The 27,311-nt window shown below is 38.4% G+C and overlaps 1 protein-coding gene across 2 annotated transcripts; it reads right to left on the bottom strand.

The window, feature by feature from the left end:
* Positions 1-292: 292 nt before the first annotated feature.
* On the bottom strand, positions 293-27,231 carry parp14rs3 (poly(ADP-ribose) polymerase family member 14-related sequence 3). Of its 2 annotated transcripts, none has more exons than XM_036571049.1 (26): positions 27,035-27,231; positions 25,610-25,797; positions 24,352-24,373; positions 24,068-24,226; positions 22,926-23,162; positions 22,107-22,343; positions 19,822-21,899; positions 18,527-18,623; positions 18,304-18,408; positions 18,076-18,138; positions 16,716-16,892; positions 16,446-16,612; positions 16,264-16,336; positions 16,001-16,105; positions 14,872-14,934; positions 14,580-14,756; positions 14,039-14,211; positions 9,868-9,997; positions 9,658-9,777; positions 9,459-9,521; positions 7,676-7,852; positions 6,937-7,119; positions 6,199-6,834; positions 4,588-4,742; positions 3,530-3,704; positions 293-918 (listed from the first exon to the last, which is right to left on the bottom strand). In XM_036571049.1, the coding sequence occupies exons 1-26, from the start codon at positions 27,204-27,206 to the stop codon at positions 623-625; spliced, it is 6,228 nt and encodes a 2,075-aa protein (XP_036426942.1). In that variant the 5' UTR covers positions 27,207-27,231; the 3' UTR covers positions 293-622. The 2 variants fall into 2 exon arrangements, with proteins under 2 accessions (XP_036426942.1, XP_036426953.1); XM_036571060.1 differs by having other exon boundaries at positions 9,868-9,994.
* Between the last annotated feature and the right edge of the window lie 80 nt (positions 27,232-27,311).

Here is a 27,311-nt window from a genome sequence, read left to right as displayed (position 1 = left end):
ATGATGAATGGACCAATAAAAACACTCTAAAATGACTTAGAATAAAATATTTTTATGCTGCCTCACAAGTCCAGCAAAGTGGCCATTTTGGAGAAAATGTTTTTTGTTTGTGTTTTTTGTCTTCATGAGTTGTACAGGACAGATCTGAGGTCATCATCTGCAGCTAACATTTACATTAATACTCACATACATACTTACATACTTACATTAAGAAACCTTAAGAGTGTTTAGATGATTTAATACTTAGCATTAAAAAGACACCAATGTTGGCATTGTTTTTAAACGTATTTATTTCTTTTTGGAAGTTATTTAAAAAGTAGCCCTTTTGCTGAGTATCACAAAGAGTAAGAAAACAACAGAACATGTTTGTGTCACTGTTTGATAAGGCACTGAGAGTATAGATCAGAGCGGACCATGATTTCAACCTGTTTTTTTCACCCGATGTTTTGCTTTCAACACGTACTGCATTGTAAATTGTAAGTAAAATGAATTATCGCTTAAGTAGTCAACATATTGACCTTAACTACTATGAGTTCCTGAGATATACGCATTTCATGATTTCCAGTGATGAGTTAGGACTGAAGCTGATTGTTACAAGAGCGAGTACTGTAAAGCTGCCTAGTTAAATACTCTTGAAGGTAATCAGATAGTCAGGGTAAGCCCCCGCATCACAGAACACCACAAAGATGAATGGATTCTTCAGATTATCCACTGCACAGTCGTACAGACCAGCCCGGGGGTCATTGGGGTCCAGAGGGTCCGGCTCCTTCATTCCTTGTCGGCTTTTACATGGCCTCCCAGTCACGACTCTGGCTCTGTAGATGTACTTCAATCCGTTCTCATCTGGGTTTGAGTACTGATCCTGGCAGGAGTACCAGGCTTCTTTGGCAAAGTAGGTGCCATCACCATGAACAACAGCTGAAAAAGAAGGCAGAGCAAGATTCAGTAGAAGGTAAGAATAAAACATTCTGTGGTCGAGGTTTATTGGTCTATTTTTTATATTACAAATATCTTCGTTCTACAGAGCACTAATTATATACTATGCAGATGGGTTTAGCATAGAACAAAAACATGTTTATTTTTAAACAAAAGTTTGCAAAGTAGTACTCATCTTAGAAAACAGGTAAACTATAAACAGTACAAAAATAGAATGCACTCACATTTCTCGTTTTAATCAGTGACAACGAGTGTGTTTACATGCACTCAATAATCTGAACATTATCGGATTTCTGCAGATATATTATCACTTAAATGGTCATGTAAACAGCACACTCCAATCTGTTAGATCGGAGTAAGATCTAGAAATTCGATTAAGAAATAAAACAGCTGGATTTTAGCTCAGTAATCAGATTTCTCAGTGCATGTAAACTCTTACTCTGATTTCTTTCAAAATTTCTCAGACAGACGGCAATACCGGAAATAAGCAAGCAGTGTTGCCGCAAGATCACAGCAAAACACTTTTGGAGTGACGCTGAAATCAACTACATGCTTGACTAAGTGAAGGACTTAAATATTCTTCATCTTCTAGATGATGTATGTTCATATTTTCAGGTAAATTGGCGCAATGTTTTTTAAAAAAAAAGTTTTACATTAAGTTTACGTCACGTCTTATTTGAGTTTATTGGCCGGTTGCAAAGCAGAAATCTGATTACTTCAGACTCATGTAGATCAAGAGTTTTCCATTATCTGATTACCCAAGTGAACGTAAACATGTTGATCGGTTTACTGACAAAATCTGATTTTCAGCAGTTATCAGATTATTAGGTGCATGTAAATGCACTCAATGATTTCCGTGAAAGATGGCAAGTGAGAGGCCCTAAGATAAGAAAGTGAGACCGGCAGTACTATTTTGAACCTCCATACTGTTTCCGATGTTTATTTCTGCGATTCTTTGATACCGTAATTTGTCAGTTCTCAGACTTTTTTAGTCTAAGACCCCTTGTAGTGGACAGTCAGAGCCACAGTGCTGTTCCCTCTCACCCCAATCATTATTTTACTTGATAGCTGAACACATGTTTAAAGAAATTGTCATTTTTGATTGCTTTCTCCACAGCTATCGCTGACCCGCATACACAAGAGATGTGGCACTGCTTTATAACATTACCGATGTTAAACAGTACCAGGTTTTAATAACATTTAATAACGTATACCATTATTTTTTTAGCAGATTTAATAAGCAGACAAAATTAAAAATGACAAAGTAGAGATTTTCTGTGACCCCCTAAAGAACTTCGCCTTCAAGTTTGGGAACTGCTGCTGTACTAAAATCGCTGTACCTGTAGTAGTAGAAAAGGGTAATATGGCAAAATACCTAGATACCTAAATACAACACCTAGAAATTCTGTCAGAAGTGGAATTCTAAACTTTCAGTCAATGCCAAGCCTTTGTTTTTGGGACAGAGAAACATCATTGTGTAGTAGAGTGAGAGCAACAGTGTCTGTACGTTCTAAGCAATGAGTGTATATATAACATACACTATATTGCCAAAAGTATGTGGGCACCAGAGAGAGTAGCCTGGACCAAGTGAAAGTACTCCTTTTGTTAATTCGCTGCTATCAATTAATCCACAGTTGAGCACTGTCCAGTAGTGCTAGTCTGCCAAAGGTACCACTTTCAAAGCCATTTAAAAGCTGTATTTGAACGAGAGGGCCACAGTCACAGATTCCATCACAGCATGCCGTTAATTTGCTTCAGCCTGCACTACTACGGTTAGTTTCAAGGGTCAAACTATGCAACTACAAATACACAGTGTAGAGTAATAAAAGTGTTAGCCTAACTCTTGATTACATTATCTCAATTTTACTAAAAAGCAGTAATATAAAATCTGTGTTTCTAAATATAAAAACAAAATCAGGAATTCTTATTATGATGTTGTTAATACCATACATTCCAAATACCAATTGAAATTGTATTAATTTCCAGTATTTGTAGATACTGGGTAGTACATTTCACTAAGCATAAGCTGGATTTGTTTGGTCTTGTTTTCAATAAAAGAATGTTTTTAGAGAAAAATGACATTTTAAGGTGCTCTTTTTTATTTTTTGGTGCTATAGTATGATTGCCCATTGTTACCATATGGCAACAATTTACCAAATACCCCACTTGAAAAAAAAATATTTTTTATCAAATATTTGCATTATGTTAGCAAATTTAAATAACAAAAACACATTTAAACATTTTTATCATGTGCAAGTAATAATTCATGCAATAGAGGGTTAAATAGGACCAGTTACACTCTTTTGGAATTAGGGCACCCTCAGCATTTGAACTGCCTACAGAGCCAACTTTAGACAGCTACACCACTGGACTACACAATCTTGTCTAAATCAGTTTTTAATGAAACATGCAGTTGGACGGATGTTCTTTAGCTGCTTTAGTGCTGACGATATCCATAATATTAGCAAAAAACCTTATCAAGACATGATTTAACATGACAACGACATTACCATCATGTGAACTACCCCTATTCAGTAACATGCAGAAAATATTGGTCATTCCATTTAGAAAAAAAAGGCAATTTGTGACATACCATTTCTCCCACAGAAGCTCCGATTGAAGCCATTTTTATTGATTTTCTGGCAGATGTCTTTAGTGGTGCCATGATAGAGAAAGCGCTCATTTGCCTGGTTGGGGTATTTCTTGTCCACTGCCTGCTTCAACACAGAGTATCTCTGCCACTGTCGCTGACTCTGAATTCTGTGGATCTGAAGATCAGTTCAGTTATGAGCAACATAAAGACTAAACTGTGACCCTTATTCATAAAGTTGCATAAAAAAAGCAGATTTTAACACCTTTTAATGACATATGAACTACTCTGCAACTGATTCGTGAAATTTTCGTCCAATGTGACAACAAGCAGACATTTGAGCGCAAAGATGATTAAAAATTAGCTTAAGTGCGTGAAATCAAGCGTCAGCCCACTCATTTACATTTACAAATCATTTATATGATGCATGACCTAATCCATGCAGATGTTTAGGTAGGGGGCCAATGAAACATCACTATTCAGTGGCTCATGAGTCAATGGCCACGTTCGTAAGCAGACTGTGAGGTGGAATAGTGACTGCATTGTGTTAAATAATGTATTGCTGTATTACTGCAGTGTATAAGATGCTTATTTGTTTATTGTGTATTTTGTAGGCAGAGTCAGTAGCAAAAGTGCAATATATCTTTAAATGTAACATGAAATAGTAGCAGCATTTGTTTATACCAATGTGCCTATCAAATAAGTACATCCACTGGTGTACTGGACTGCCATGCCCACAAATGAATTGATTAGAACTACTATTATTTTCTATGTTTACTCTTATTATTGTTACTACAGATAATAGTTTAGTTTAGTTAACCACAAATCAAGCATTTTTTCAGGCTGTTAAACCATCACACTCAAATTTACACACTCCTAGCAAACTCTGAGAGTTTGATATGCTGAGTTGCAGACACAACAACAAAACAACAAAACTGTCAGAGAAATTTGTGTGCGGTCATTTTACAATCAGACCTGATCATAAGCAACTTTGATGAATAAGATCCAACATGCGCAAGAGGCATAACATGGTGAGAAATTTGACAGACTTGTCCGTATACCTCCACAACCTGCACAGGAGCCACATCTTTGTGTTTACTGGAGCGTACAAAGTCGTCTTCTATTTTCTTGTACTCCACTGAATTTGGAAGCAGAGCAATTATTTCAAGGTCCTTTCCATCCATTTTGGTCCATGTTGGTGGAGGATTAATGACAGCTGAAAAACAAGAATTCATAGAACTTTTATATTGTATAGTTCAACCAGCAGTTGTTCACCCGGAGGTCTGACTGCATCTAGGCCTAGGACTGTCACGATCAAGAAACTCTATCTGACAATTAATTGATTAATTGATTAAGATTAATTTGATTAAGGTTTAAAGAAGATTAAGATTGCGTAATTAAGATGATTAATGATATGTGTCTTTTTTTCACCATCTGCAAATATAACAATACACAATACAATACTGGCTGTCTTGCTTCCGAGGCCTGTGCCATCTGACAACAGAAGCCAGTTCCAGTCAAAGTTCCAGTAATGTCTGGCAACTTCCAGGCACCTACATTTGTGGTTAAATAAAAGAAAAAGGCTTTCTTCTGGTTTACCTTCTAAATAGTTTGTTGGCATGCAGGTGGTGTCTAAGGCCCAATCCCATTCCACCCCTTGCCCCTACTTTGCGCTTAGCCCTCCGTTTTGCGTGATCATGCCTAGTGGTTGGGTGTCCCATTTTTGTTGAGATAGTGGGGTGGGGCGAAGTGTTAGGGCTACATGCCTTTTCAGAGGCACACTCCAAACAGAGTGTTATGAGAAAAAAAGAAAAACCGGCAAGATGGCTGCAGGAGCGACCAAAGAAACCCACAAATGTGAGAATTTTCTTAAAAATTACAATAACCATTCTATTGTCTTAGTTTGATGTTGTTTCAATGTATTATGGTCCTTTTCTTCATAACAAGCACAGAAAATCGCTAATGTCTCGGTAGCTAGCTAGCTAAATTTCCCGTTCCATCTTAAATAGTCCAGCAGTACTGATGCCTATAGCGCCAGAATGTAACTGCTGCTACATTTAAGGTGGAACAGGAAAATTCGAACAAGAAGCTGGAGAATAGCTGACCTCAGCTTCATATCACCAAAGAATTAGGGGTGAGTGATAATACATATTAATAATAATAATAATAATAATTATTATTATTATTATTATTATTATTATTAATCACACATCCCCCGCTCTTTGAAAGCATATGATTCCCTAATATGCTGAACTTTACCCTCCTCTGCTATCAATACAGACTGGCAGGGTCGCCTACAGAGCACCGCTAGTAGCCTGTTAATGAAGTAATGTTCTTTTTTATTTGAGGGTCCATTTCATAGGGGAAGATTTTAACCACTACAACTTGTAACTCAGTTTCAAGGGGCAAGGTGACACTCGAAAACAAGGGGTAGGGGTAAAAATAAGAAGTGAGATTGGGCCTAAGTGTAGTTTTGGAGACCTAATGACTCAAAATTTCTACCATACTTTGCAGGCCTTTATCACCTTCTTTTTATACCCCCGTGAAACAGTAAGTCATGAAAAACGTTATAAGTTAAAGAGTTCCTGAACACTCAGGTGGACTTAAAAAGTGAAATACAAATAGGAATGTGATTTGTTGATAAATATTGAGTATTCCTTTAAGATTATTACCTGTTTCTGAGTCTCCAAGCAGAGTTCTCTTGACCCTACAGGACTGTCCCTTGCTGTTCACTCGTTTCAAGTCCTTGAAGTTCACAGTGTAGGTCTCCCCTTTCTTCTGGTAAGTAAATGTCTGCTCTTTCTTGTGAAAGGCTAACTCCATTTGGTAGCTAATGCTTTTGTCCAGTGGCACCCATGCTTCTCCTTCGGCCACCTCCCAGCGTAATGTCTCACTCAGTCTCTTTTCTTCTTCTTCTTGGAGCTCCCTGTCCTTGACTCCCTGGAGGAAGCTGTTGATCTTTAGAACAGCATCTAAAACATCTTCTGTCTTCCCTGACACAGTCAATTTATCTGCAGCAGCCACATGGACATGTACTTGGTTACTGTGACTGAGAGCCACGATGGCCTCTTTGTCAGCTTCAGGAAGGATGGGCAGATGACTTGACAAAATATCTTTGCTGGTACACTCTTCAGAAATGAGATCAGAAATGCATTTCTTGAGTTTAGCAAGGTCAGCAGGAGAGGTCCCATATACCTCCACATTCATGACAGGGAAAGTTACTGCAGCAGTCTCAGTAGCAAGGCACAGTGGTGGTTTGACTGGCTTTGATGCTGCCTGTGTTTGCTTTATTGGTCTGGCCTTGGTTACTGTAAAGAATGCACCACATGATTAAAATCAGTTGAAGCGGTTAAAATTTAACATACAGTATGTTATGAATAAATAGGGAATGAAATGGTAAACATGTTTACCTGATGAGGGTTTTGGTGAGATCTTCTTGAACTTCTTCAGAGTATCTTCAAATTCTGCCAACATTTTTGGTTGAAAAATAACAATGTGGACACTTTTTAAAAAAGCTGGAGAGTCAATGGAAAAATTAGCCAGAGCATCAATCATGGCTTTTGCAACCTGAGCTGCTGCCAGGTTTCCTGCTCCTGTAAGAAAGGAAAAACAACTTTTATATGCGCTTGTATTTAAAGCAATATTTTGTGTGCTTTTAGTCTTTCGGTAAGACTGCAGCTAATCTGTGGGTGCATGAGGGGGCAATGACCATCAGTTAGAATATTGTGCCCCCTTACGTTTGGCCTCCTGTTTTTCTATTTGGTCCTGCCCATGTAAACAACCCTTTAAGCAGTTTTTAAATTTGCATAACTTTTCAACCAGCATATAGACCAACATCACACCAAAGTGAAATTATATATATATATACGTTTATTGGCACTTCTGTGATGCTTCCTATGCACTATAACTGCAACTTGTAGTATTTGCTGGTGTGCAGCAGCCTTTAGACGCCTTTAGTAGTCTGTCTATGCTTCCTTCTTAAAGAGATACGAAACCAACCAAAACTAATTTAGTTGACTAAAAGCTATAAAAGAATACATAAACTAACAACATCACTAACAACATTACATAGATCAGATAATTAGTTAATAACGAATTCTCAACATCATTTTGAACACTGGAATAATCTAATTCCTTGTTTGTGCTTACCTGTTCCAAGAGCAGGAAAAGACACAGACTGGATCTTGTTTTCTTCACACTTCTTCAGAACATTATACATGCAGCGTGTAATCTCTTTCTCACTGGTCTGACCAACCATATGGACAATGTTCTTAACTGGAAGGTTTCCACCTTTCGTCAGGACCACACCATCACTGGGCTGGGTACCTTTAGTGGAATATCAACAATAATTACTCAATCATCTTTAAAGTGACAATTTTCAAACTAATGATTTTCATGCCTCTCAACCAATCACAACATCAATCAAATCATCTCTTAATGCTACTTCCTCCATCAAGCAAGGAAAAACTGCTCAGAAGAAACTTGCAGTGAGAATAATTTCAGAATCCAGCACACGCTATCCTGAAAAAGGTGGAGCTGGAAGATCTTACTCGCAGCTCAGTAACTGTGTTCACAAGCAAAGATTTTTGCCAATCTGATTGAATACATTCCAATTATAGATTAAGACTGAGGTGTTTATGTGCTCACACTACTTAATAATCTGATGGAACACGCACACTACAATTAATCCGATCCAAACTTACATGCATGCGTTAAGTACCACTCATTGTAGACGTTACCATGACAACGAGCATCACGTGAGTCCAGTCAGAGTGAGACGAGCAGCAGTGAGCAGTGCTTGTGTTTTTAATTACTTTAAAATGATGTCAGATTTAGGAAAACGTTCTTCACATGTACTTATTAAAGAAGGCCGAGAGGAAGACGTCGTTTAATTACTTTAAAATGATGTCAGACTCAGGAAAACGTTCTTCACATGTACTTATTAAAGAAGGCCGAGAGGAAGACGTCGTGTTCTGAGACACATAAGCTGGACGTCTGTCCCACCGCCGTCTTTTAAATCTCAGATCATAAACTTCGTCTCCTCTGCAGACCAGTTTCTGCTCCCAGCATGCTGAACGTTATAAACTTTCACTATGCACACATGCGCAGAACGTACGTAAACTTTCCGATTGGGAACATAATCAGTTATAGACGTTTACACGGCTATTATTCTTCTAATTAACAGAATAGTTACAGAATATAAGTAATACTGATATGATAAATATAACCAATATGATGTCTAACAATCAATAATGTGACACTATTGTAAACATGGTTTTCAGAATCTTTCTGTGCGTTTACATGCACTTAATAATCCGGTAACAGCAGAAAATCAGATTTTGTCAGTAATCCGATCAACACGGTTACGTGCTCTTGAGTAATCAGGTAATGGGAAATGGGTCTACATGAGTCAGACAGTAATCAGATTTCTGCTTTACAAGCAGCCAATAAACTCACAGAAAAAGATGTGACGTAAACCTCAAACTTCATGCCGTGTAAAAAACATTGAGCCACTTTGCCTGAAAATATGAGCATAAATCATTTAGAAGATGAAGAATATTCAAATCATTTATTTCGTATTTGGTTTCAGCGCCTCTCCAAAAGTGTTTTGCTGCATCTCGTGACATCCACTGTCTGTTCTCGCGCATGTGCAGACTGAGAAATCCAATAGAAATTGGAGTAGAGTACACATGCACTGAGAAATCTGATTACTGGGCTAAAATCCAGCTCTCTTTATCGGATTTCTTAATCAGATTTCTAGATCGGAGTATGGTGTTTACATGACCATTTGAATAGTCGGATAATGCGGAAATCCAATTATGATCAGATTATTGAGTGCATGGATCTGCACTCCTTTTTTGTTTGCTATGTACTGGTAGTAAGAGGAAGAAGTGTAACCTAAACAGCCACTACTTTAGAAGGAGCATCATACCTAGTTTCTTGCATTCTTCCACAACAGTCTGTCCTGCTGCTTTGAGAATAGCTCCGGAAACACCTGAAAGCAAAAAAATACACTTTAGATGATGTACTTACTGTTGATTTCCTGTGTCTTGCACTGCATGGCACCTTGCTCAAAATCACATCATGGGAATTACTGCAATTACAAACAATGTAGATAACAAACCCCTTACCTGAGCTGAGATTAAGGCTGGTATTAGTGCTACTGACGATCGCCTCCGTCGTCTCTTTCGTGATGTCACCACAAAGCACTTTAACTTTGACATGGCCAATGATTGCCTCTGTGGTGGCAGCTGTATATATACAAAATCAGAAAGTAGATTTAGTACTGCACAAAAAAAAAAAAAGAAATCTTATATTGTAATATATTGTAACAGTGTTACCACTTCTGGCATCTTCTTCTTCTTCTTCTTCTTCTTCTTCTTTTTCTTCTGCTGATGAGTATGAACTCTCATCACCTGAGCTGTAAGATGATTCGTCACTATCTTCATCTAATTCTTCATCGCTGTCCTGCTGAAGACATCACTACTTTTAGGGCTGTAGTTCATCTCTTTTTCAACAATGCTGTCTGCTTATTGAATACCATTCAAAAGGCAGGTAAGGAATTCAGCCACAGGCGATACAAATTCACTATTGCTATGTTCACATGATAAACCTCATTGCTCGATTTCCATTTCTTGCTCAGATCTGTTCTTTCCGCCTCTCACTGGCCATGACATTCAACAAAAACATAAACTACCAGCACACGCCTTCATTGAAAATATCATTTGTGCTGAACAGTTCTCAGCTTTAAAATGAATAAATAGGCTATGACAGTAAAATGTCTTATATGTAATGAAGATGTATCCACTTTTATGTACCCAATCTGGGACTTACAGCTGGTCGATACTGACAAAATTCAACATTGTCGGACTATATTACAGTATCAGATGATTCCAGTTTGCTACGCTATGCTAAAAGAATGCATTAAGGAACGTGACAGAGCTGCTTTTGATTGAACTTTGTTCTTTTTTGTTCTTTTATAATCACACCAAATTTAATGCATTACTGCATTAACCAGACACAAACCACATTTCCAGAAAGGAAACTTACCTATTTGTTTTTACATACTGTAAGCTGTTCAATAACGTTCAGTTTGCCAATATTTGTTACTTATTGTAAGATTTTGTCATGAGATTTATTCATTAATGATTTGCTGTGATTCATCATATGCTTTGATCTGTCATATGTAATTTGAGTAATTTCTGTAACACGTTACTCAAGTTTGTATCACATTACTTAGTGTCAAACAGGGGTGCGGGAAAAAATTGATTCTTAGATGCATCGCGATGCAGACGTGAACGATTCTGAATCTATTCACAAATGTGAAAAATCGATTTTCTAAATATTTAATTTATAACGTAATGTTGACGGAACACAAAAGGCGGAACTTGGAAGTGGGTAAGTGCAGCGCCCGGACTGTCTGTAGCAGCACATAACAAAAACACTACTGGATGAGCAAGAAATCTGACCGGCTCCCTCTGCATTAAAAGCCAGGTCAGGTCAGGAGTCACAACACAAAGGATAGGAAGAGCCATTTTGTCCTTTCAACAAAAATCAAACCACCTTGGGAGCCAAGTGTTCTCTCAGTGTTCGACTGTTTTACGAGGCTGAAGTCACTTCTTATTCTCCAGCTTCTTCTTCGAATTTTCCCGTTCCACCTTAAATTCTGACTGAGGCGCCGAATGTAAAAACGGCACCATTTAAGGTGGAACGGGAAAATTCAAAAGAGAAGCTGACTTCAGCTTTGCAACCATTTAGTGTTTGACGGTCTCTTGTTGCAGATTTAACTTGCCAGGAAACCAACTGCGCTGCTTATAAATGCGAATAACGCACCGTTGCTATGTGACCTGCAGTCTGCACACCAATTCTCAGTCGTTGCGAAACAGGGCTTTTGTGCTATGTTGCACACGTCCCGTCTCAGGGATATTTTACTGACAAGATGCATCGATAATCGTTTTATAATCGCATCGCAGCCCTCTGAATCGTAATCGAATCGAATCGTGAGGTGCCTAGAGATTCCCACCCCAAGTGTCAAACATGCATTTTTACAGTCTCTTCTGATCTATTCTGTCACAAGACCTTGGAGTAGCTGTGAGCTGATTTGGGCTACTGCTTATTGCCTGGCAATAGACAGACTTAGGACGTACGTCAACAAAGATTAGGTAATAATTTCTGGCCTAACTGGATATATTCAAAGATTACTGGCTTTAACTCTTTTTTGAGAGCCGGAAAACTGGTATAAAGAGGGTAACATTGGAGACTTACAGTGTTTTCACATATAGTTCGTTTGAAAAGAACCGAACCAAGTTCTGTTAAAGTGAACCTGGAAGGGAACCAACTGCAAATGACCGCAGTTTTTTTTTGTGCTCACAGTGTAAGTGAACTTTAAAGAGGACTCAGTTTTCTTTCTGGTCCTTTGGGATCTCAGAGCACTTCTTGTTCAGACCACAGCTCCATTAGAACTCGGACCCCTTTCACAGCACTAACGGTGAGCACAGCGCTCGCCAGGTGGGCCGCGTTCTCTGATAAATCCGACCTATCAGGTGACGAGAAGAACCGCCAGACCCGCCTGCTGCTCTCCTATTGGCCGCGCTGGAACTACTGGCCGAAGTGCATCGCGCAAAATTGGAAACACGGCCCTGCGGGTCTGCCGCGGGGTGCTCCGTGTTCGGCCGTGCTCCTCACTGAAGCTCCACCCGGCGAGTTTTCATTCATTCAGCGTTCAGAGTGAAAGCAGCTGAAAACTGCGCTGCGTGCCCAGCTCGAGCCTTTAACGCGGTATAATCACGCGGGCTCTCGCATCTGATCGCTTTAATAAGTCAGCACTGCTGTCTGTCGCTGATCACGGACGGACTTGATCCTGAGCAGAACCTCATAATGACCCTCGGTCTATTTACCTGCTGAAGACTGTGGCTGTGTGTACGGCGAGCATCGAGGTCTTCACCATAAAGCAAAGCTAAAGCGGACTGGGGCCGTTTTGTTTTCACAATGCACGAATTAATCGAACCACAAAACGAACCACAAACGAACCGAACTGAGACCACTTCGAGAGGTGGTCTCAGTTCGGTTCGTTTTTGGGGCCGTTTAGGGGGGTCTGAGTTCGTTTGGCGTGTTCACATATGCAAAAGAAACCTTGTCTTAGCGGTCTGAGTCCACTTCAGACGCTGAAACGGCCCAAGTGTGAAAACGCCCTTAGCTTAGCCTGCCACAATGGGGACGCTACATCAGGGGTCGGCAACCCAAATGTTAAGAAGAGCCATTTTGTCTATTCAGCAAAAATCAGACCACCTTGGAAGCCACAATATTTTATGTCCATTATACCATTTTGGCTGTAAATATGTCTCAGTATGTTTTAATCTGTTAGTATAGGCTAACAAATTTAATATAAACAAAAACGCAGACTAACTTTTCTCTGCTTCAAGTTTTAGCTCAGCTATAGCCGCTTTTCTCGCATCTCCGGCAGGAAACTTTTCTGCAAAAATAGGACAGTTTCTTGTAAAATGTCTCTCAATGTTCGATTTTTTACAAGGCTGAAGTCAGCTTCGCATTCACCAGCGTCTTTAATTTTCCCGTTCTACCTTACATGGTGCAGCAGGTTAAACATATCAGGAAACCAGCTGGAGTGATTATAAATGAAAATAAGTCTATTCGTCTCCAAATTATCAAAGTTCGTCGTAAATATTTCCTTTTGCTGTTTCGTTAGCTACTTGCTAGGAGAGATTGTTATCTGTGTTGCTATTGTGACCAGCAGTCTGTGCACCAACCTTCAGGGTTCAAGTTGGTGAATTAGCAGTTACACATTACCTCCAGTGTTTAAGACCATTTACTGTTACAACTGTGTTGAACGAGCGACAGAGCTTTATTTTACTGCAAAGGAGGATTATTTTATTTTTACCTACAAATCTAATTCTGCTGTGGAGCCTACACTACATTGATCTGCTCATCTGCCTTGAGCAAATGCCCTTCCAGCAGCCAGACTCAGTGTACCTCCTTTGTCTTTTTATTTTGTCTTAGGAGAAGGACACAAAGCCTCCTCTCCACAGCTGTTCACAGCCAGGCTCTGATGTGGACGTCTCATTTATATTCAGTTACTTTTCTTTCTTTTTCTTTGAATTGTTTTAAATAATCGTTTTGGAAGCAAATAATGAATGATTTCCTTCAGCACTACAAAAGCTGTGTTTTGTCTGACGAAATCTTTACATAAATCTTCATGGCGTTTTTGGACTGTTTCTTCTGAATGTAATTTGGCTCAACAAGATTCTATCGTCTTATCAATGTCGCTAAAAACCAATATCATGGTGTGACAGCACGGGTCTACTGGTAAACAAGATAACACTCAGCACTATTTGGACCACATATGTCTCAAAATTGGATCAGAAATGATCAGTATTCATATAGACCTGAAAAATCACATCTGTTACATGTTGGAAAGAAATCACAATTGTGCCACTGAGCAACCCTTAAATCTAAACACAGCATATATAGACAATGATTTAATTTAAGTCTTTCTACCTGGGGTTTTGTAGTCCATTGTTTCAGTCCTTGCAGAAACTCTTGTAGGACTTCATCTCGGTCGACAACAACGTAAAGGAGTTTGATAGCAGTGGAGGTACGTTTAGATAAATGGTCATCAAAGCCTTGCAGCATGGCAGTAATGGACTCTGCACCCTTAAGGCCACCTCCACCTTTAATAGAAGAAAAATATCCAGGTACTGTGACTATGCTGACAGAGTTGTATTTTGGGGTGACAGATATATTATTCACCAGTACATAAGAACACTGCATTATTATTATCTATTCAATTTTGGAATTATAGCTGCACTAAAAAACTTATACTGTATAGCTAAAAGAATGTGGCAACTATTATTATAACTTTTAGAGCCAGGTTTCTCACACAGATTATAGTGTGAACTGTTAAAATGCAATAAGGTGCAATGATTAGTTATTGATATCTGTAACAACAGGACAGAAATTCTGAAATTTTGCCTCCCTATTCATCAACTAGTTCGCAAAAAAATATATATAAAAAAAGAAAATTGCAATCGGTTCATACCAGTCCCAACAGCAGGGAAGGAAACAGTGCTAATCTGCTTTTCCTCGCAGCGCTCCAGGGCTTTCTTCACCCGTAAACTTGCATCAGCGGCGGAGTGGGGACCCATTATGTGGATGATGTAATCACACTGCATGTTTCCAGCACTGGTCACTGCAGCCGTGTCACTCTGAAGTGGACCTTCAGAGACATCAGAAACCAAAGTGATACACTTACTGTGGGTAACACCTCATATTGACTCATATACTGCACTATAAACCACATGAAACTATAGCTACACGCAAACAGCACTTACCATGGTTTTGGCACTCCTGTTGAACAGAGGGTCCTGCTGCTTTGAATACGGCCCCTGAAACACCTGAAAAATATATTTTTTCATTTTTATGAAAAGAAAAGGACATTTTAATGTACATAACATATTTTAAAACATGACTGTGGCACAATTTTATACCGCTTGAAATACCTTGACACGTATCAGCTGTTACAGTCAGCGAACTCAGCATATATACAACAAACAAGGACAACACTGTCACTGATGTAAAGCACCATTTTTGTGAAGCCTTGAAAATACTTGAGTGCTAATATCACCCCCTTCTGGAGAATCTTCAGTCTGCTAAATTTGAGGAAGTGAGTTGCAAGCCAGGTCTACAAGATGCTTTACTCTCTCTTTGTATTTATTGGTACTTTTTGAGCTTTAATATGTTTGTTGTAGGAGGCCTGTAAGTAAAATATGTCGCATGACACTAAATTTATGCATAAATGCCTTATTTTTCCCAAAAATTAATGTCTCCAATGTAGGGTTCCACAACATTTCAGGTACTGACAAACAACTGAAGGGAAAAAGTTTTGTTGTTATTCATAAAATATTACAGATAATTTCTATATCTGTAGCTTAAATCAACACATATTTTGAAACAATGAAACATTTTTCATAAAAACCCAATGGATGGAAATCTAGCTATTGTAAAGAATAACAACCTTGAGAGCATGAAGAAGTTCATTCACCTAAGTCTCCACCCACAAATACAATCTTTATTGCTACTGTTGATAGACTGGAGAGGTTTTAGAGAGCGCTGATAAAAATCTCATTCAACCTACTGAGAAACTGTATAAAATTAACTTTGGTCAAATTTGGACAATGTAGTGACCTTTGAGCACTAGGTTGAGTGGTAGTTTTGCTATTGGTTCTGTAACGTTCGGTTTCTCTGTAAAAGAGATTATAAAGTGTTATCACTGTTCATTTAAATCAGCTTGCCCAAATTGTCCAAATTCATATTTGTGAAATGCTGTGGTGCCCGCAAGGCCTATTAAGCTAGTAGCCCAGAGGTTCCATCTGTACTTCCTGACTGAAAACCTACAAAGGTGGACATAAGTGGTCTGGAATTTGTTCTGATGCAACAATAAGGAGCATATAAAAAAATTACCTGAGGTCAGGTTCATTTGGTTATTTGTGGTGTTCACAATGCCTTGGACAGTTTCGTTGATGATGTTACCTTTCTTCACCTCAATCCTCACACCTGCAATTTTGACTAAAGAGGGAGGATATAAATTAACGAATACCTACTTATCAGAGGAAGGAAAATTGATTGGTTAGAAAGGACTGTAAACAGATTGAAGAGTTTAGTTTTTTTTATTTTTTTTGTAGTATTTTTATTATTTAGAGTATCTCATATTTTAATCTAGAAACCTTGATTTGCAGGCATCTTGGTTTGTGCTTGGTTTGCAGGCATCTTGGTTTGTGTTGCAACTTTAGGAGGACTCTAGAAAAATAAAACAGCAAAAACCAATGATTAGTACATAAAGGAACCATAAAAATGACATCACTGTGCATTACTGTAAAGTTTATGATGGTGTTAGACAAACATTAACCTTCTTGTTCCTCTCCTTGAAGTAACTGCAGTAGGAGTCGAAAATCTTCTGTTCAAACGCAACCACAGTTATCTCCTTAAGGCAGGATGACATCAACTGACTCAAATGGTTTTCAAGTCCAGTAACAATGGCTTTGATAGACTCATTTGCTCCAATACCACCCCTCCCTGTGGATATATTTAAAAAATAACATAGTTTCTTGCAAAACATCTGTGCTTTCAAACTGTGGTTTGTAAGCTAGCAATAGATAGCACTGCACAGTACTGTTACCTGTCCCGATAGCAGGGATGGCCACTGTGGCAGCCATCTGACTTTCACACAGATTCAGGACCTTCTCAATGGAGGCTGTGATGTCAGCAGCATTGTTAGGCCCAACCATCTGAGCGATGTGCTTACATGAAAGGTTCCCACCACTTGTCAATACCACCCCGTCTGGTTTCTGAGGACCTGTTAAGTGTTATACAAGAACAACAGAGCTGTGAGGGCATATGAAATACACAATACCCTTCTTCAGAACGTTTAGAATTATCCTTTAAAAGTTTGAAATAAATGCTGATTCCAACATGATGCTAGTAAAACGGAACTTGTAAGTAATTCTAAAATGATTAAGAATCTGTGTAGCGTAAAATAATTATTATGCCTCATATTTGAGTGTTGGTGATCAAAAAAGATAACGTGTGTAAATGTATAATTATAGGTCATTACATCCAATTTCATTATTTTTGGTTGTACCACAATCACTTTTAATGACTTAATACTGAAGAAAATGTCTCAAAATACATTTCAGTTTACAGCTTATAAAACTTAAATCTACATGGTAAAAGTTATTTTTGAAAAACAAAATATTTATATACAGTAAAGTGCAAAAGTCTGGGACCACTGAGAATTCATTTATGTAATTTCCAGCCATTAGATACAAGTTCATCATTTTTTGTGAGATATTCCTGAATAGATAAAACAGAAGATAATCCACTTGCATACGGAAGAAGATCAAAGGAAAATGGAAAACAGAGTTAAAAAATGGAAAATGGAGTTAAAAAAATTATTAAATGCTACAGAGAAAATGGGACTCCAAACAACCACCTGCAAAACCTGGTAGATCAACAAAACTGTCCCCATCAGATAAACAGCACTTAAAGCTTTCATCTTTGAGAAAGAGGAGAAAATCAAGCTGCTTCAAATCTGAAAACATTCACAGGTGTTTCTGTCCATCCTTCCACTGTGAGAAGACGACTCAGCACTATGGGTCTGAAAGGATGTGTAGCTGTTCAAAAAGCTCTTACTGAGAAAAGGAAACAGACACATCAAACAAGGAAGCTTCTGGTGCTCTCAGAACAATGGACTGACCACCTCAGTCCAGACCCCAACATCACTGTTTGGGATTATTTGGATGGTGAGAAGCAGAAAATGCTAAACCAACTTCTAAGACTAAACTTACTAAATACTGAGAAAAATTATATTTAGCTGTTGAGGCTTCTGTGTTTTTTTTTATTAAATATATTTGTGTCCCTGAAGCTAAAAAATGAGGAACTTGTACATAATGGCTGTTTTGACCGCAAATTAAATAAATGAAAGATGGACTTTTACATACAGCCACTTTAAATTGGTTGTACATGTCTGTATTGATTACCATGCTTTTTGCACTCATCCACAACTGATTGCCCAGCCGCTGTCAGAATTGCACCAGAAACACCTAAACAAATGTAAAAAATAGGTGAAAGCCATTACAACACTGCAAAGGACACACCTTTACTAGTAAATAATGATCACAATAACTAAATAACTGCAGTTACAGTTATGTATAACACAAAAATGTTACCATGGTTGAAATAGTGCAATTGGCACAATAATTGCATACCAGTGTTAAGATCTAATGCACTGTTGTTGGAATTAACGATGACATCCACTGTCTCTTTGGTGATGTCTCCTTTTTTGAGATACACTTGCACTCCATGAACAGTCACTGTTTGCATTTCATACGTGTGAAAACAAACATAAGCAATACATTTAAGTTTAAGTACTGTAGGCTGTGGTTAGTGAGTTAATAAGTTACATTAAGTATCATAATAACAGGAGAGTACCTTCTGTGTCTGATCCTTGTGTACGTTTCACAGGTTTAAAAGGGTTTTTAGGGGTGGTGTTTGATGAATGGGCAAATGTCCTTACAATCGGAAAACCCTGGTAAGTGAAGAAAAAAAATTATATATATATATATATATATATATATATATATATATATATATATATATATATATATATATAAGTAAAATTTTTGTCTATACCAACTAAGAATGTAACGATTCTGAATTATTCAGTATTTCAATATTATTAATTTTCATATTATTCAATACTATACAAAACAATACATTTTGATAAAGAGCTGTGCTTTACAATCTAATCCTCTGGCCACAAGCTAATGTCAGCCTCAAGCTAACACACTAGCCACAAGATAGCATGCTAGTCACTTAAGCAATAGAACATAAGAGGGAGTGTGTTATTGCGAAATAACATCATGATGTTATTCGCGATAAAACATGACCTCGAGTGTTCTGTTTCTTTTATACAACAGTTAAATAAATAAAGTAAGAAATAAATAAATTGGGCTGCGAACATGGCATTTAATATGTTTTATGTTAGCAGTTCCTTCCACCAAATTAAAGTTCCTTAACAAACAGCTTGTTGCTACGTCAGAGTAACGGACTCCGCTCACTCACTGCACAGTCTGCTGCCTCACCTTTTGAACTACGGACTGAGCCATAAAACTGCCGCAATATCAAGTTTAGCTCAGTTTTGTCAATTCTTGATAGATCAGTATTAATGTTGTTTTGTTCCAGTCAGTCTGTAAAGCATCTTACAGCCCATTTTGTTTGGTGAATGGTATTCGGTTCATTTCTGGCTGATTCCAGGTTGTTTAGCTGTTCTTCTGTCACAGCTGCCAAACAAAAAACTTGCTCAGTGGTGATGACAGTTTGGGAATTTAGTGTAGTCTCATCTTCAGAGTCTGACCAAATTGGCTGTAGGTCAAATGTGATCTTAAAAGTATCCATTTTCTGTTTGTGCGCAAAGTAGTAAAAACATTCAAATGGCTTGAGCATCTCCTACAGCTGTCAAAGTCTTTGCTTAGCTCAATGTCCCAGCAGAGTGATACAGTGTTTGTGGAAAAAACAGTGCTGTTATGGCGAAATAACAGCACGGTTAGAACGCCTCTCAACCAATCAGCTTGTGTGGCCGGAACTAACTGTTGTATAAAATACGCTATGATACGATTAGCTGCAATATGGTGTATTGACACAGTACAACATATTGTATTGTTACATCTCTAATAGTAATAATACTTGAATAGTTGGATAGAAAAATAAACAGAACAAAAACATACCAGTTGAGCAATGATGGTGTTGAACTCTTCCACTATGGCTGGATTAGAATCCACCAAAAATATATTCTTTATACTGCTTGCAGACCTTTGATGATCATTGCTGAACTTAAGTATTGCTTCTCTGATTGCTGTGCAACTTTCTTTGACAGAAAACCCAAAAGTTCCACAGCCCATTGCTGGCATCGCGACAGAAGCACAGTTTCTACTTTCAGCCTCCTGGAGGCTACCAAGAATGGCCGATTCCAGGTAACCAAAGCTCAGAGTCTGGTTACTCTGGGGCAAGACAGCATAAATGAGAGCCTTGGCATGAAGATGACCAGTGTCACTGAGGATCACATCCCCAGCAAGTAAGGTTTGTTTTTCTTTCTGGAGTCTGCTGCACACTGATTGAATCTGAGACCCTCCGACTTGAAGGAACCGCTGGGCAATCAGATGATCAAAAGCCAGGTTGCTATTCATAGGACAAACAAAACCATCAGCTGTATAGGTCAGCAAGTCCCCCTCTGCAAGTGTTAAAGTGAGGAAATTGCTTATTTTGTGGGTGTAACACTTTGAAGGACCAGTACTGCCTGCTTTCTCTGACAGGTAAGCCATGCAGTTCAATTCCTTGGCTTTGGCCTTCACATTGGCTTCATGCTTATGCATGACCTTGGACTCTCCTGCTTTAGAATAAGCCAACGTCTCGGTGATAATGGACGACACATGCTTTTGCACCACACGTCTTGCATCTTTGATTTTCTCCTTTGCTGCTGTAACCTTCAGACTAGGAGAACTCTTTGTCCTGCAAGCAAGTATGGTTACGCCAAGGTTACGGATTTCTGGAACTTCTGACAAGTTCATGCAAGACTCAACAAACTCAACCTCTCGCAAAGACCTGAGATGGATGTCTTCAGTTGCTGGTGTCTTGTTCTCCAGATAGTCTCTCACCTTTTGTGAGAGGTCTGCCACCACTTGAGCAAATCCACAGATTACAATCTCTCCCTCTGAAGGTATAATGTTAACGTTATGAGCATTATGGCCTAATTCCACTTCGGCTTTAAGTGTCTTCAAAAAGTTCACCCAGTTTTCGCTGTTGATCACTGAAGTTAGATCACTTGTAATTTTGATGACCTCCTCTTTCAGGATCTTTGTTAATTTGTCCTCAGCTTTCTTAATGTTTGCTTTCTCTACAAGGATCCCAAGAGGATCTCCATTCTTCAGAAAGAAAGCTGGGATATGGCTTGGGACGAAATGGTCTTGCTCAAATTTCTTTAGATCTAAAGACTTCAGAAAGTGAAGCAGATGCAACGAGAGGCTCAACTTGTGAAGGACAACACTGTCCTTTACCTGTGTGATGACCCTCTCAGCTACACTTACATCATCCTTCAAACCTCTAAGACTGAAGGTCAGGGATCCTTCATCTTTGATAAAACTAGTTTCACTACTTAGTTTGGAATGTACTTGATTTGCTACCAGCTCAAACATCTCTTTCGATCCCAAGGGAATCACTTTCTCAACAGTGTTTCTCTCGACTTCTAATTCTGCAGATGCATCTTGAAGAAGGCTTCGTATCTTGTCTAAAAGGGTACTGACTGCCTCTTTTAGGCCAACTACTACAATTTTGCTTTTGTCTTCCTTGAAGGAGAGATCAACATCCAAACTGATAAGCTGGTGACAATGCTTCTCTACCCTCTTCCACACCTCAACCTCAACTGCCAATTCAGATGTGCTGTACTTGCTCAGAAAGGCATCCGCTTCTCTTCTGGCCTTAGACTCCCAGGTTCGCCCAACTCGCAGTGCGGCTAAAGACTCTTTGTCCACAGCCATCTCCAGTTTTATCTCTTGGGAGGATGTGGTGTTGTCAAAAAGGACAATAGCATGAACCTTCTTGAGTTGACTCTGAAAGTCATTTTTGCACTGTCCATTTCTTTCAATGAAACCAAGCACTTCCTCATCAACAGGAATGATGATGTTTGTGGGAATGTTGGACAAAGTAGGCATCTTCCCAGTTAGAGCCGTCTGCAGACTTGGGTAAAAAAGAAAAACGCTGAGATCCGTTTCACAAATACGATGCTTCTGCTCCACTACTTGTTGCGCAACTGTTGAAGAGCAAGAGAGATTCAGTAAAAGGTTTTATTCTATCAATATATTTAATGTCATGTCTTATTTAATGTCATTGGGAAATACTATAAATTGTCTATAGCCACCCAATGCAAAAGAGTTACTCATTCATTTGAGTCAGTGATTGCACAGTCAGTAGTGACATACTAAAATTGTGGTTATGAGATGTGGAAAAAAAAATATACCATGAAACTCTTCAAAGCAGATGACCACACTTTTGAGTTTGTTGACCCAAATTAAGGATTTGACGTCTCCTCCACCACTTCTCTTCTTGTTGCTGAAGTACAGAGTGAGAATTTCTTCTTTAATTTTGCTCATGTCCCCTTCCACCAGAACTGAATCTGTAAGCTCCAAATGAGAAGCTCCAATCTCCATGTCCTTCAGCTTTTTGGTGGTGCACTTCTTTATGAATACATTTCCATCTGAAAAAAAAAAATGTACCATTAATATATATTTTATTTAAAAAGTACAACCCTGACAAAAATGTAAACAGTTGCTCACAGTGGTTTGGTGTGAAATGCTTCATTCTAGAGAAACTTAAAGACTCAGAAGTGTTCACAGTGGGGGTGATAGGAACCAGACGTCCACCTCTAAAAGCTCCCTCATAGAACGTTATTACATGAAATGGTTTTTGAATGCCTAAAACATTGTTTTATAATAGTTTTGCGAAGAAGTTTTAGTCTAAAATGTGTTTTTGAAAATACATGCACGGTGGAGAGGTATGTGCAGGATGTTCCCCAAAAAACATAATTTCCAGATTTACCACTGTTTTACCATTATCAACATAACACATAAAAAGTCAGAGGACTACTGTAGGTTCACTGGTCATGGATAGTAAATAATCACCACCACTGTAAAGAATCCAAGCTGGCAAGTTTGTCTTATGTGGCACAGAAATTTTGAAAAATTATATGTATATATAATTAGATATCACAAAATTATATGTGTTGTATGTTATATTTATACTGTACTTTAGGAACACCATCAATTAATTGTGAACTCACCAATATCTTCTTTGAAGGTGACCACAATCCTGTCATCACCTAAAAGCTCCCAGGTATGTTCTGCTTTTTGACTGCAGCTGCCAATGAACACTGAAATTAATTTGCATGTGCAGTTGTCTTTAAACCCAGTTAAGATGAAGCGACGGGGGTCCCACATCTCTGACACATTTCCTTTTTTACACACCTCCACCGAAATGCCAAAGTCATGTTCCTTCTGGCCCAGAATCTTCTGTACATCTAAAAAAAAAAAATAAAATTAGTTGGTGTTTTTTTAGGTATATGAACAATTTGTAATTATTGATGCAATAGAGATAATATCTTTTAAACCCATAAGCTCTTCCACCCAATTAACAATGGCGAACTGAGACTATTAGAGCTAGGCCTTTAGCACAGACCAAAAACGTCAAAACTTGGTCAAAAAACAAAGAAAACCCACCTCTACAATAATGCTACTTTCTGCTAGAAAACCTAGGGGATTCTATTTGTATGCTAGCACTAAATTAACAGCAGTTTATTTTTTAAACATTTTTTGGCTGTTCTAGAATTAAAACAGGTGTTTCAAGCTTGTAACAGACATTAACGTATATTAGAGCTTGTATGTATCAGTTTTACTCTGAGTAAAGAGTCCTGGCAGAGCTGCTGTCGCTGTTTTTTATTACTAACAACTACCTGAAACCTAGCTTGTTTTTACAGTCTGTGACTTATCTAGAACTTTCTGAAGGCTTAGTGTGACATTTACTTCACTGCAAATCAAAGATGATCATCAAACGTGTAAGACCTTCTGTTCAGTTCCTGAAGTCCTAACTAATGGGAGAGCTCTCTCTCTCTCTATCTACTTAGTTACCACAGAGAACAAAAACCTGATTCGCTAATTTTCCATATTTTCTAGAATGTAATTTTTTTATTTTTATCAAACTAAAACCTAACAAAGATGGGGTTGAGGATTATATTGTACAAAACAATCTATAGACATGTCTTTTTTTATTTCACAGAAACCATGAGGGTTTCTCTGAAGGCCTAGAAGGTCCTGAGGGTTCCTCACTTCTAATTAGAACGGGATATCCACTGGGATGCAAAGGAAAAATTAAAAAACACATGCCTTGATTTCCTAAACACTGGCAAAATGTTATGGCAATATTTACCTGACTGGTTGGCTACTTTTAGGACCCAACTGTCTTTCCCATGTTTTGTGATTTCTACGTGCTCGGTGAACTGCTCAAAGTACATTGTGAGGGTATCTTTATCAACTGACTCGGTGGTGCTGACGAGCAAGTCCTGTGTTCTGGAGTCCCCATCATTTCCTGAAACACAGAAATTGATATGACTCATTTTCAACTTTAGTGTATTTTATGATGGGAGCACATTTCATGGCCTATGTGCTGCATATCAATCATTAATGAATTAAAGTATTCAAAAAATTTTATACCTTTGGGAATTTCGGAGACCGACTTTTTTCATCAAATCCATGTAAAAGACAATAAGATATAACAAATGTATTAGACATATATAGACTATATATATGCACCGATCAGGCATAACATTCTTTCCACACTCATTGTCCATTTTATCAGCTCCACTTACTATATAGGTGCACTTTGTAGTTCTACAGTTACAGACTGTAGTCCATCTGTTTCTCTAAATACTTTGTTAGCCCCCTTTTACCCTGTTCTTCAGTGGTCAGGACCCAAATGCACCCTCACAGAGCAGGTACTATTTGGGTGGTGGATCATTCTCAGCACTGCAGTAACACTGACGTGGTGGTGGTGTGTCCACTCACTGTCCACTCTATTAGACGCACATACGTTGTTGGTCCACCTTGTAGATGTAAAGTCAAAGATCATAGCTCATCTCTTGCTGTACAGTATGAGCTAATCATCCTCTAGTCCTTCATCAGTGGACATAGGACGCTGCCCACAGGACGCTGTTGACTGGATATTTTTGGTTGGTGGACCAAATTCTCAGTCCAGCAGCGACTCTGAGGTGTTTAAAAACTCCAGCAGCACTGCTGTGTCTGATCCACTCAGACCAGCGCAACACACACTACCACACCACCACCACGTCAGTGTTACTGCAGTGCTGAGAATGATCCACCACCCAAACAGTACCTGCTCTGTGAGGGTCCATGGGGGTTCTGACCACTGAAGAACAGAGTAAAAGGGCACCTATATAGTAAGTGGAGCTGATAAAATGGACAATGAGCGTAGAAACAAGGAGGTGGTCATAATGTTATGCCTTATCGGTGTATGTATGTAAGTTTCAAAGGCTTTAAAGTTTGGTGAACATCAAAAACACAAACATTAATTACAATCAAATTCTAATAAGCAAACAAATATATATATATATATATATATATACATACATATATAATACACATATACACACACACACACACACACATATATATATATATATATATATATATATACACACATATATACACATATATATATATACACACACTCCCCCACTCGCCATCATTGTATCATGTAACACATTCCTTATCAATGTTGTCAGATCAGCACTGCTTGAAACATTTCCTCATTCTCTTCTCCTCCTCCCATTTTCTTACTAAAGTAGAAAGACTGGTCACCTGAAATGTCTCTTTAAGTATTATGTAAGGTCTCTTTAGGGCCAGCGTCCGGTACCTGGCATGATTTTGAAACAGAGAGATAAAGATAAGTTACCTCGGCGGGAGGGGCCTGTGCTGACTGGTTGAGCTCGAGCTTTTCCAGCTTAGGTTTAGGCTGTACAGGAGGTTTGACTTTTTGCACCACAGGGCTCTGGTCCTCCAGATGTTTTAATGTCACTTTCACGACTCCTTGAGCTTTGAAATCAATCTGGTGGATTCTTTTCTCAAGTACTTTCTTTAATTCTGGGAATTGGAAAAAGATATATTTCACAGAAATAATGAACAGATGAACAGAATCAATATTTTATTATTAATTAACAAGAAACAAAAACATTTTGTAGTGACTGCCTGTAAAAAATGAGGTGATGTTTTGATGTTTTGACTTAAATGTAAGTAGCCTTGACATTTTTAGTTCACTGACCTTCAAATAAGTTGACAGAATGTAAAACACCAATTATTATTCTTTTTTACTTACAATTATAAATTCAGAGAACTCGAAAATTTGAAGGGGAACTCCACCGATTAAGTTATGATGGAAATAAAGACATGCAAAGTGGTTTGACATGAAATGCTCTGTTTTAGAGAAACTTACTTTTTTAAAATCAGTTTATGGCATGAGGTGTACATGCAAAGCAAAATAGTCTCCAAAGTTTTTTTTTAATCTTTTCAGATTTACCACTGTTTTATCCCGATAGCAAGAGGATAGTGGATCCCTGTCGGCCCACTGATGGCAAAGTTGGCGGCCCACTTGCATTTTGCTCAGCGTTTTCTGGGCGGCCCACCGGAGGGTAAGCAGAATAATAGACAAAATTCCACTTATCAACACTCATTTTCCATTTACAGTCCAGTTTACTTATTTTCCCTTCCTTACTTTCTTTAGGTATACTTTGTAAATTAGTTTAGTAAATAATTTTAATCTAGCGCAGTGTCAGCAACAACATGTTCCATAAAATCATTTCACATCAGGCCTAGTTTTGTCTCTCAGTTGTTTGTAATGTTTGTCTAAATTAATTTTACAAAATAAAAGTGCCTTTAAAATCTGTTTGAGTAGATAAAAACTAGCTTGAGCTTGTTTGCAGGACAGTAATCTGGGTTGTCCGAGGTTGTCCAGCAGTGGCATACAGTCAGTGTTGTGCCGACTATACTAAACTAGCGGACCTATTTATACTTGCTATCTGGGTCATCATCAACATTATATAAAAGTCGTTGTGACCCCTGGTGACCCCTGGGTCCTGTCATCACCACTGTAACGAAACCTGTCAGTTAAGTTGCTTTTCACATGAAAACACTCTAAAAGACTTTGTTTACACCTCAACCACTGACTAATGCAGGAAATTTGAAAAATCGGTGGGATTCCCCTTTGAAGCAAACAGCTTAACTTACGTAGCTACTTCTTGTTGTTGTTCCTGTTCATTAAAAATGCGTTATATTTTACAGTGTGACGAATTTGTGAGCTGGTTAACACTAGCAGATATCTCACCTTCTTCAGTGAGGTAAACGAGCAGAGCTTTCCGTTTGTCTTCTGGATGCTCCTGAATCTGTAAAACCTCCGCTCCAGATCTCCTCTTGTTTCTGAAATATAACTCTAACTTCGCCCTCACTGAGTGGAAATCATCTGGAAGACCCTCGACCACCAGCGTTTTCTCGGCCATCCCGATTTCTAGTTCTGAACTCAGTCCATAGACATCTGAATACGTCTTTATGAGTCGAGTAAAGCAAAACGAGCTCTTGGCGGCTTCATAGCAGTTCGGAAGTCA

The sequence above is a fragment of the Colossoma macropomum genome, unplaced genomic scaffold, assembly GCF_904425465.1.
Source record: "Colossoma macropomum unplaced genomic scaffold, Colossoma_macropomum, whole genome shotgun sequence".
Taxonomy (NCBI): domain Eukaryota; kingdom Metazoa; phylum Chordata; class Actinopteri; order Characiformes; family Serrasalmidae; genus Colossoma; species Colossoma macropomum.
Note: the sequence above shows the minus strand (reverse complement) of the source record. Positions and strands in the feature narration are given on the sequence as shown.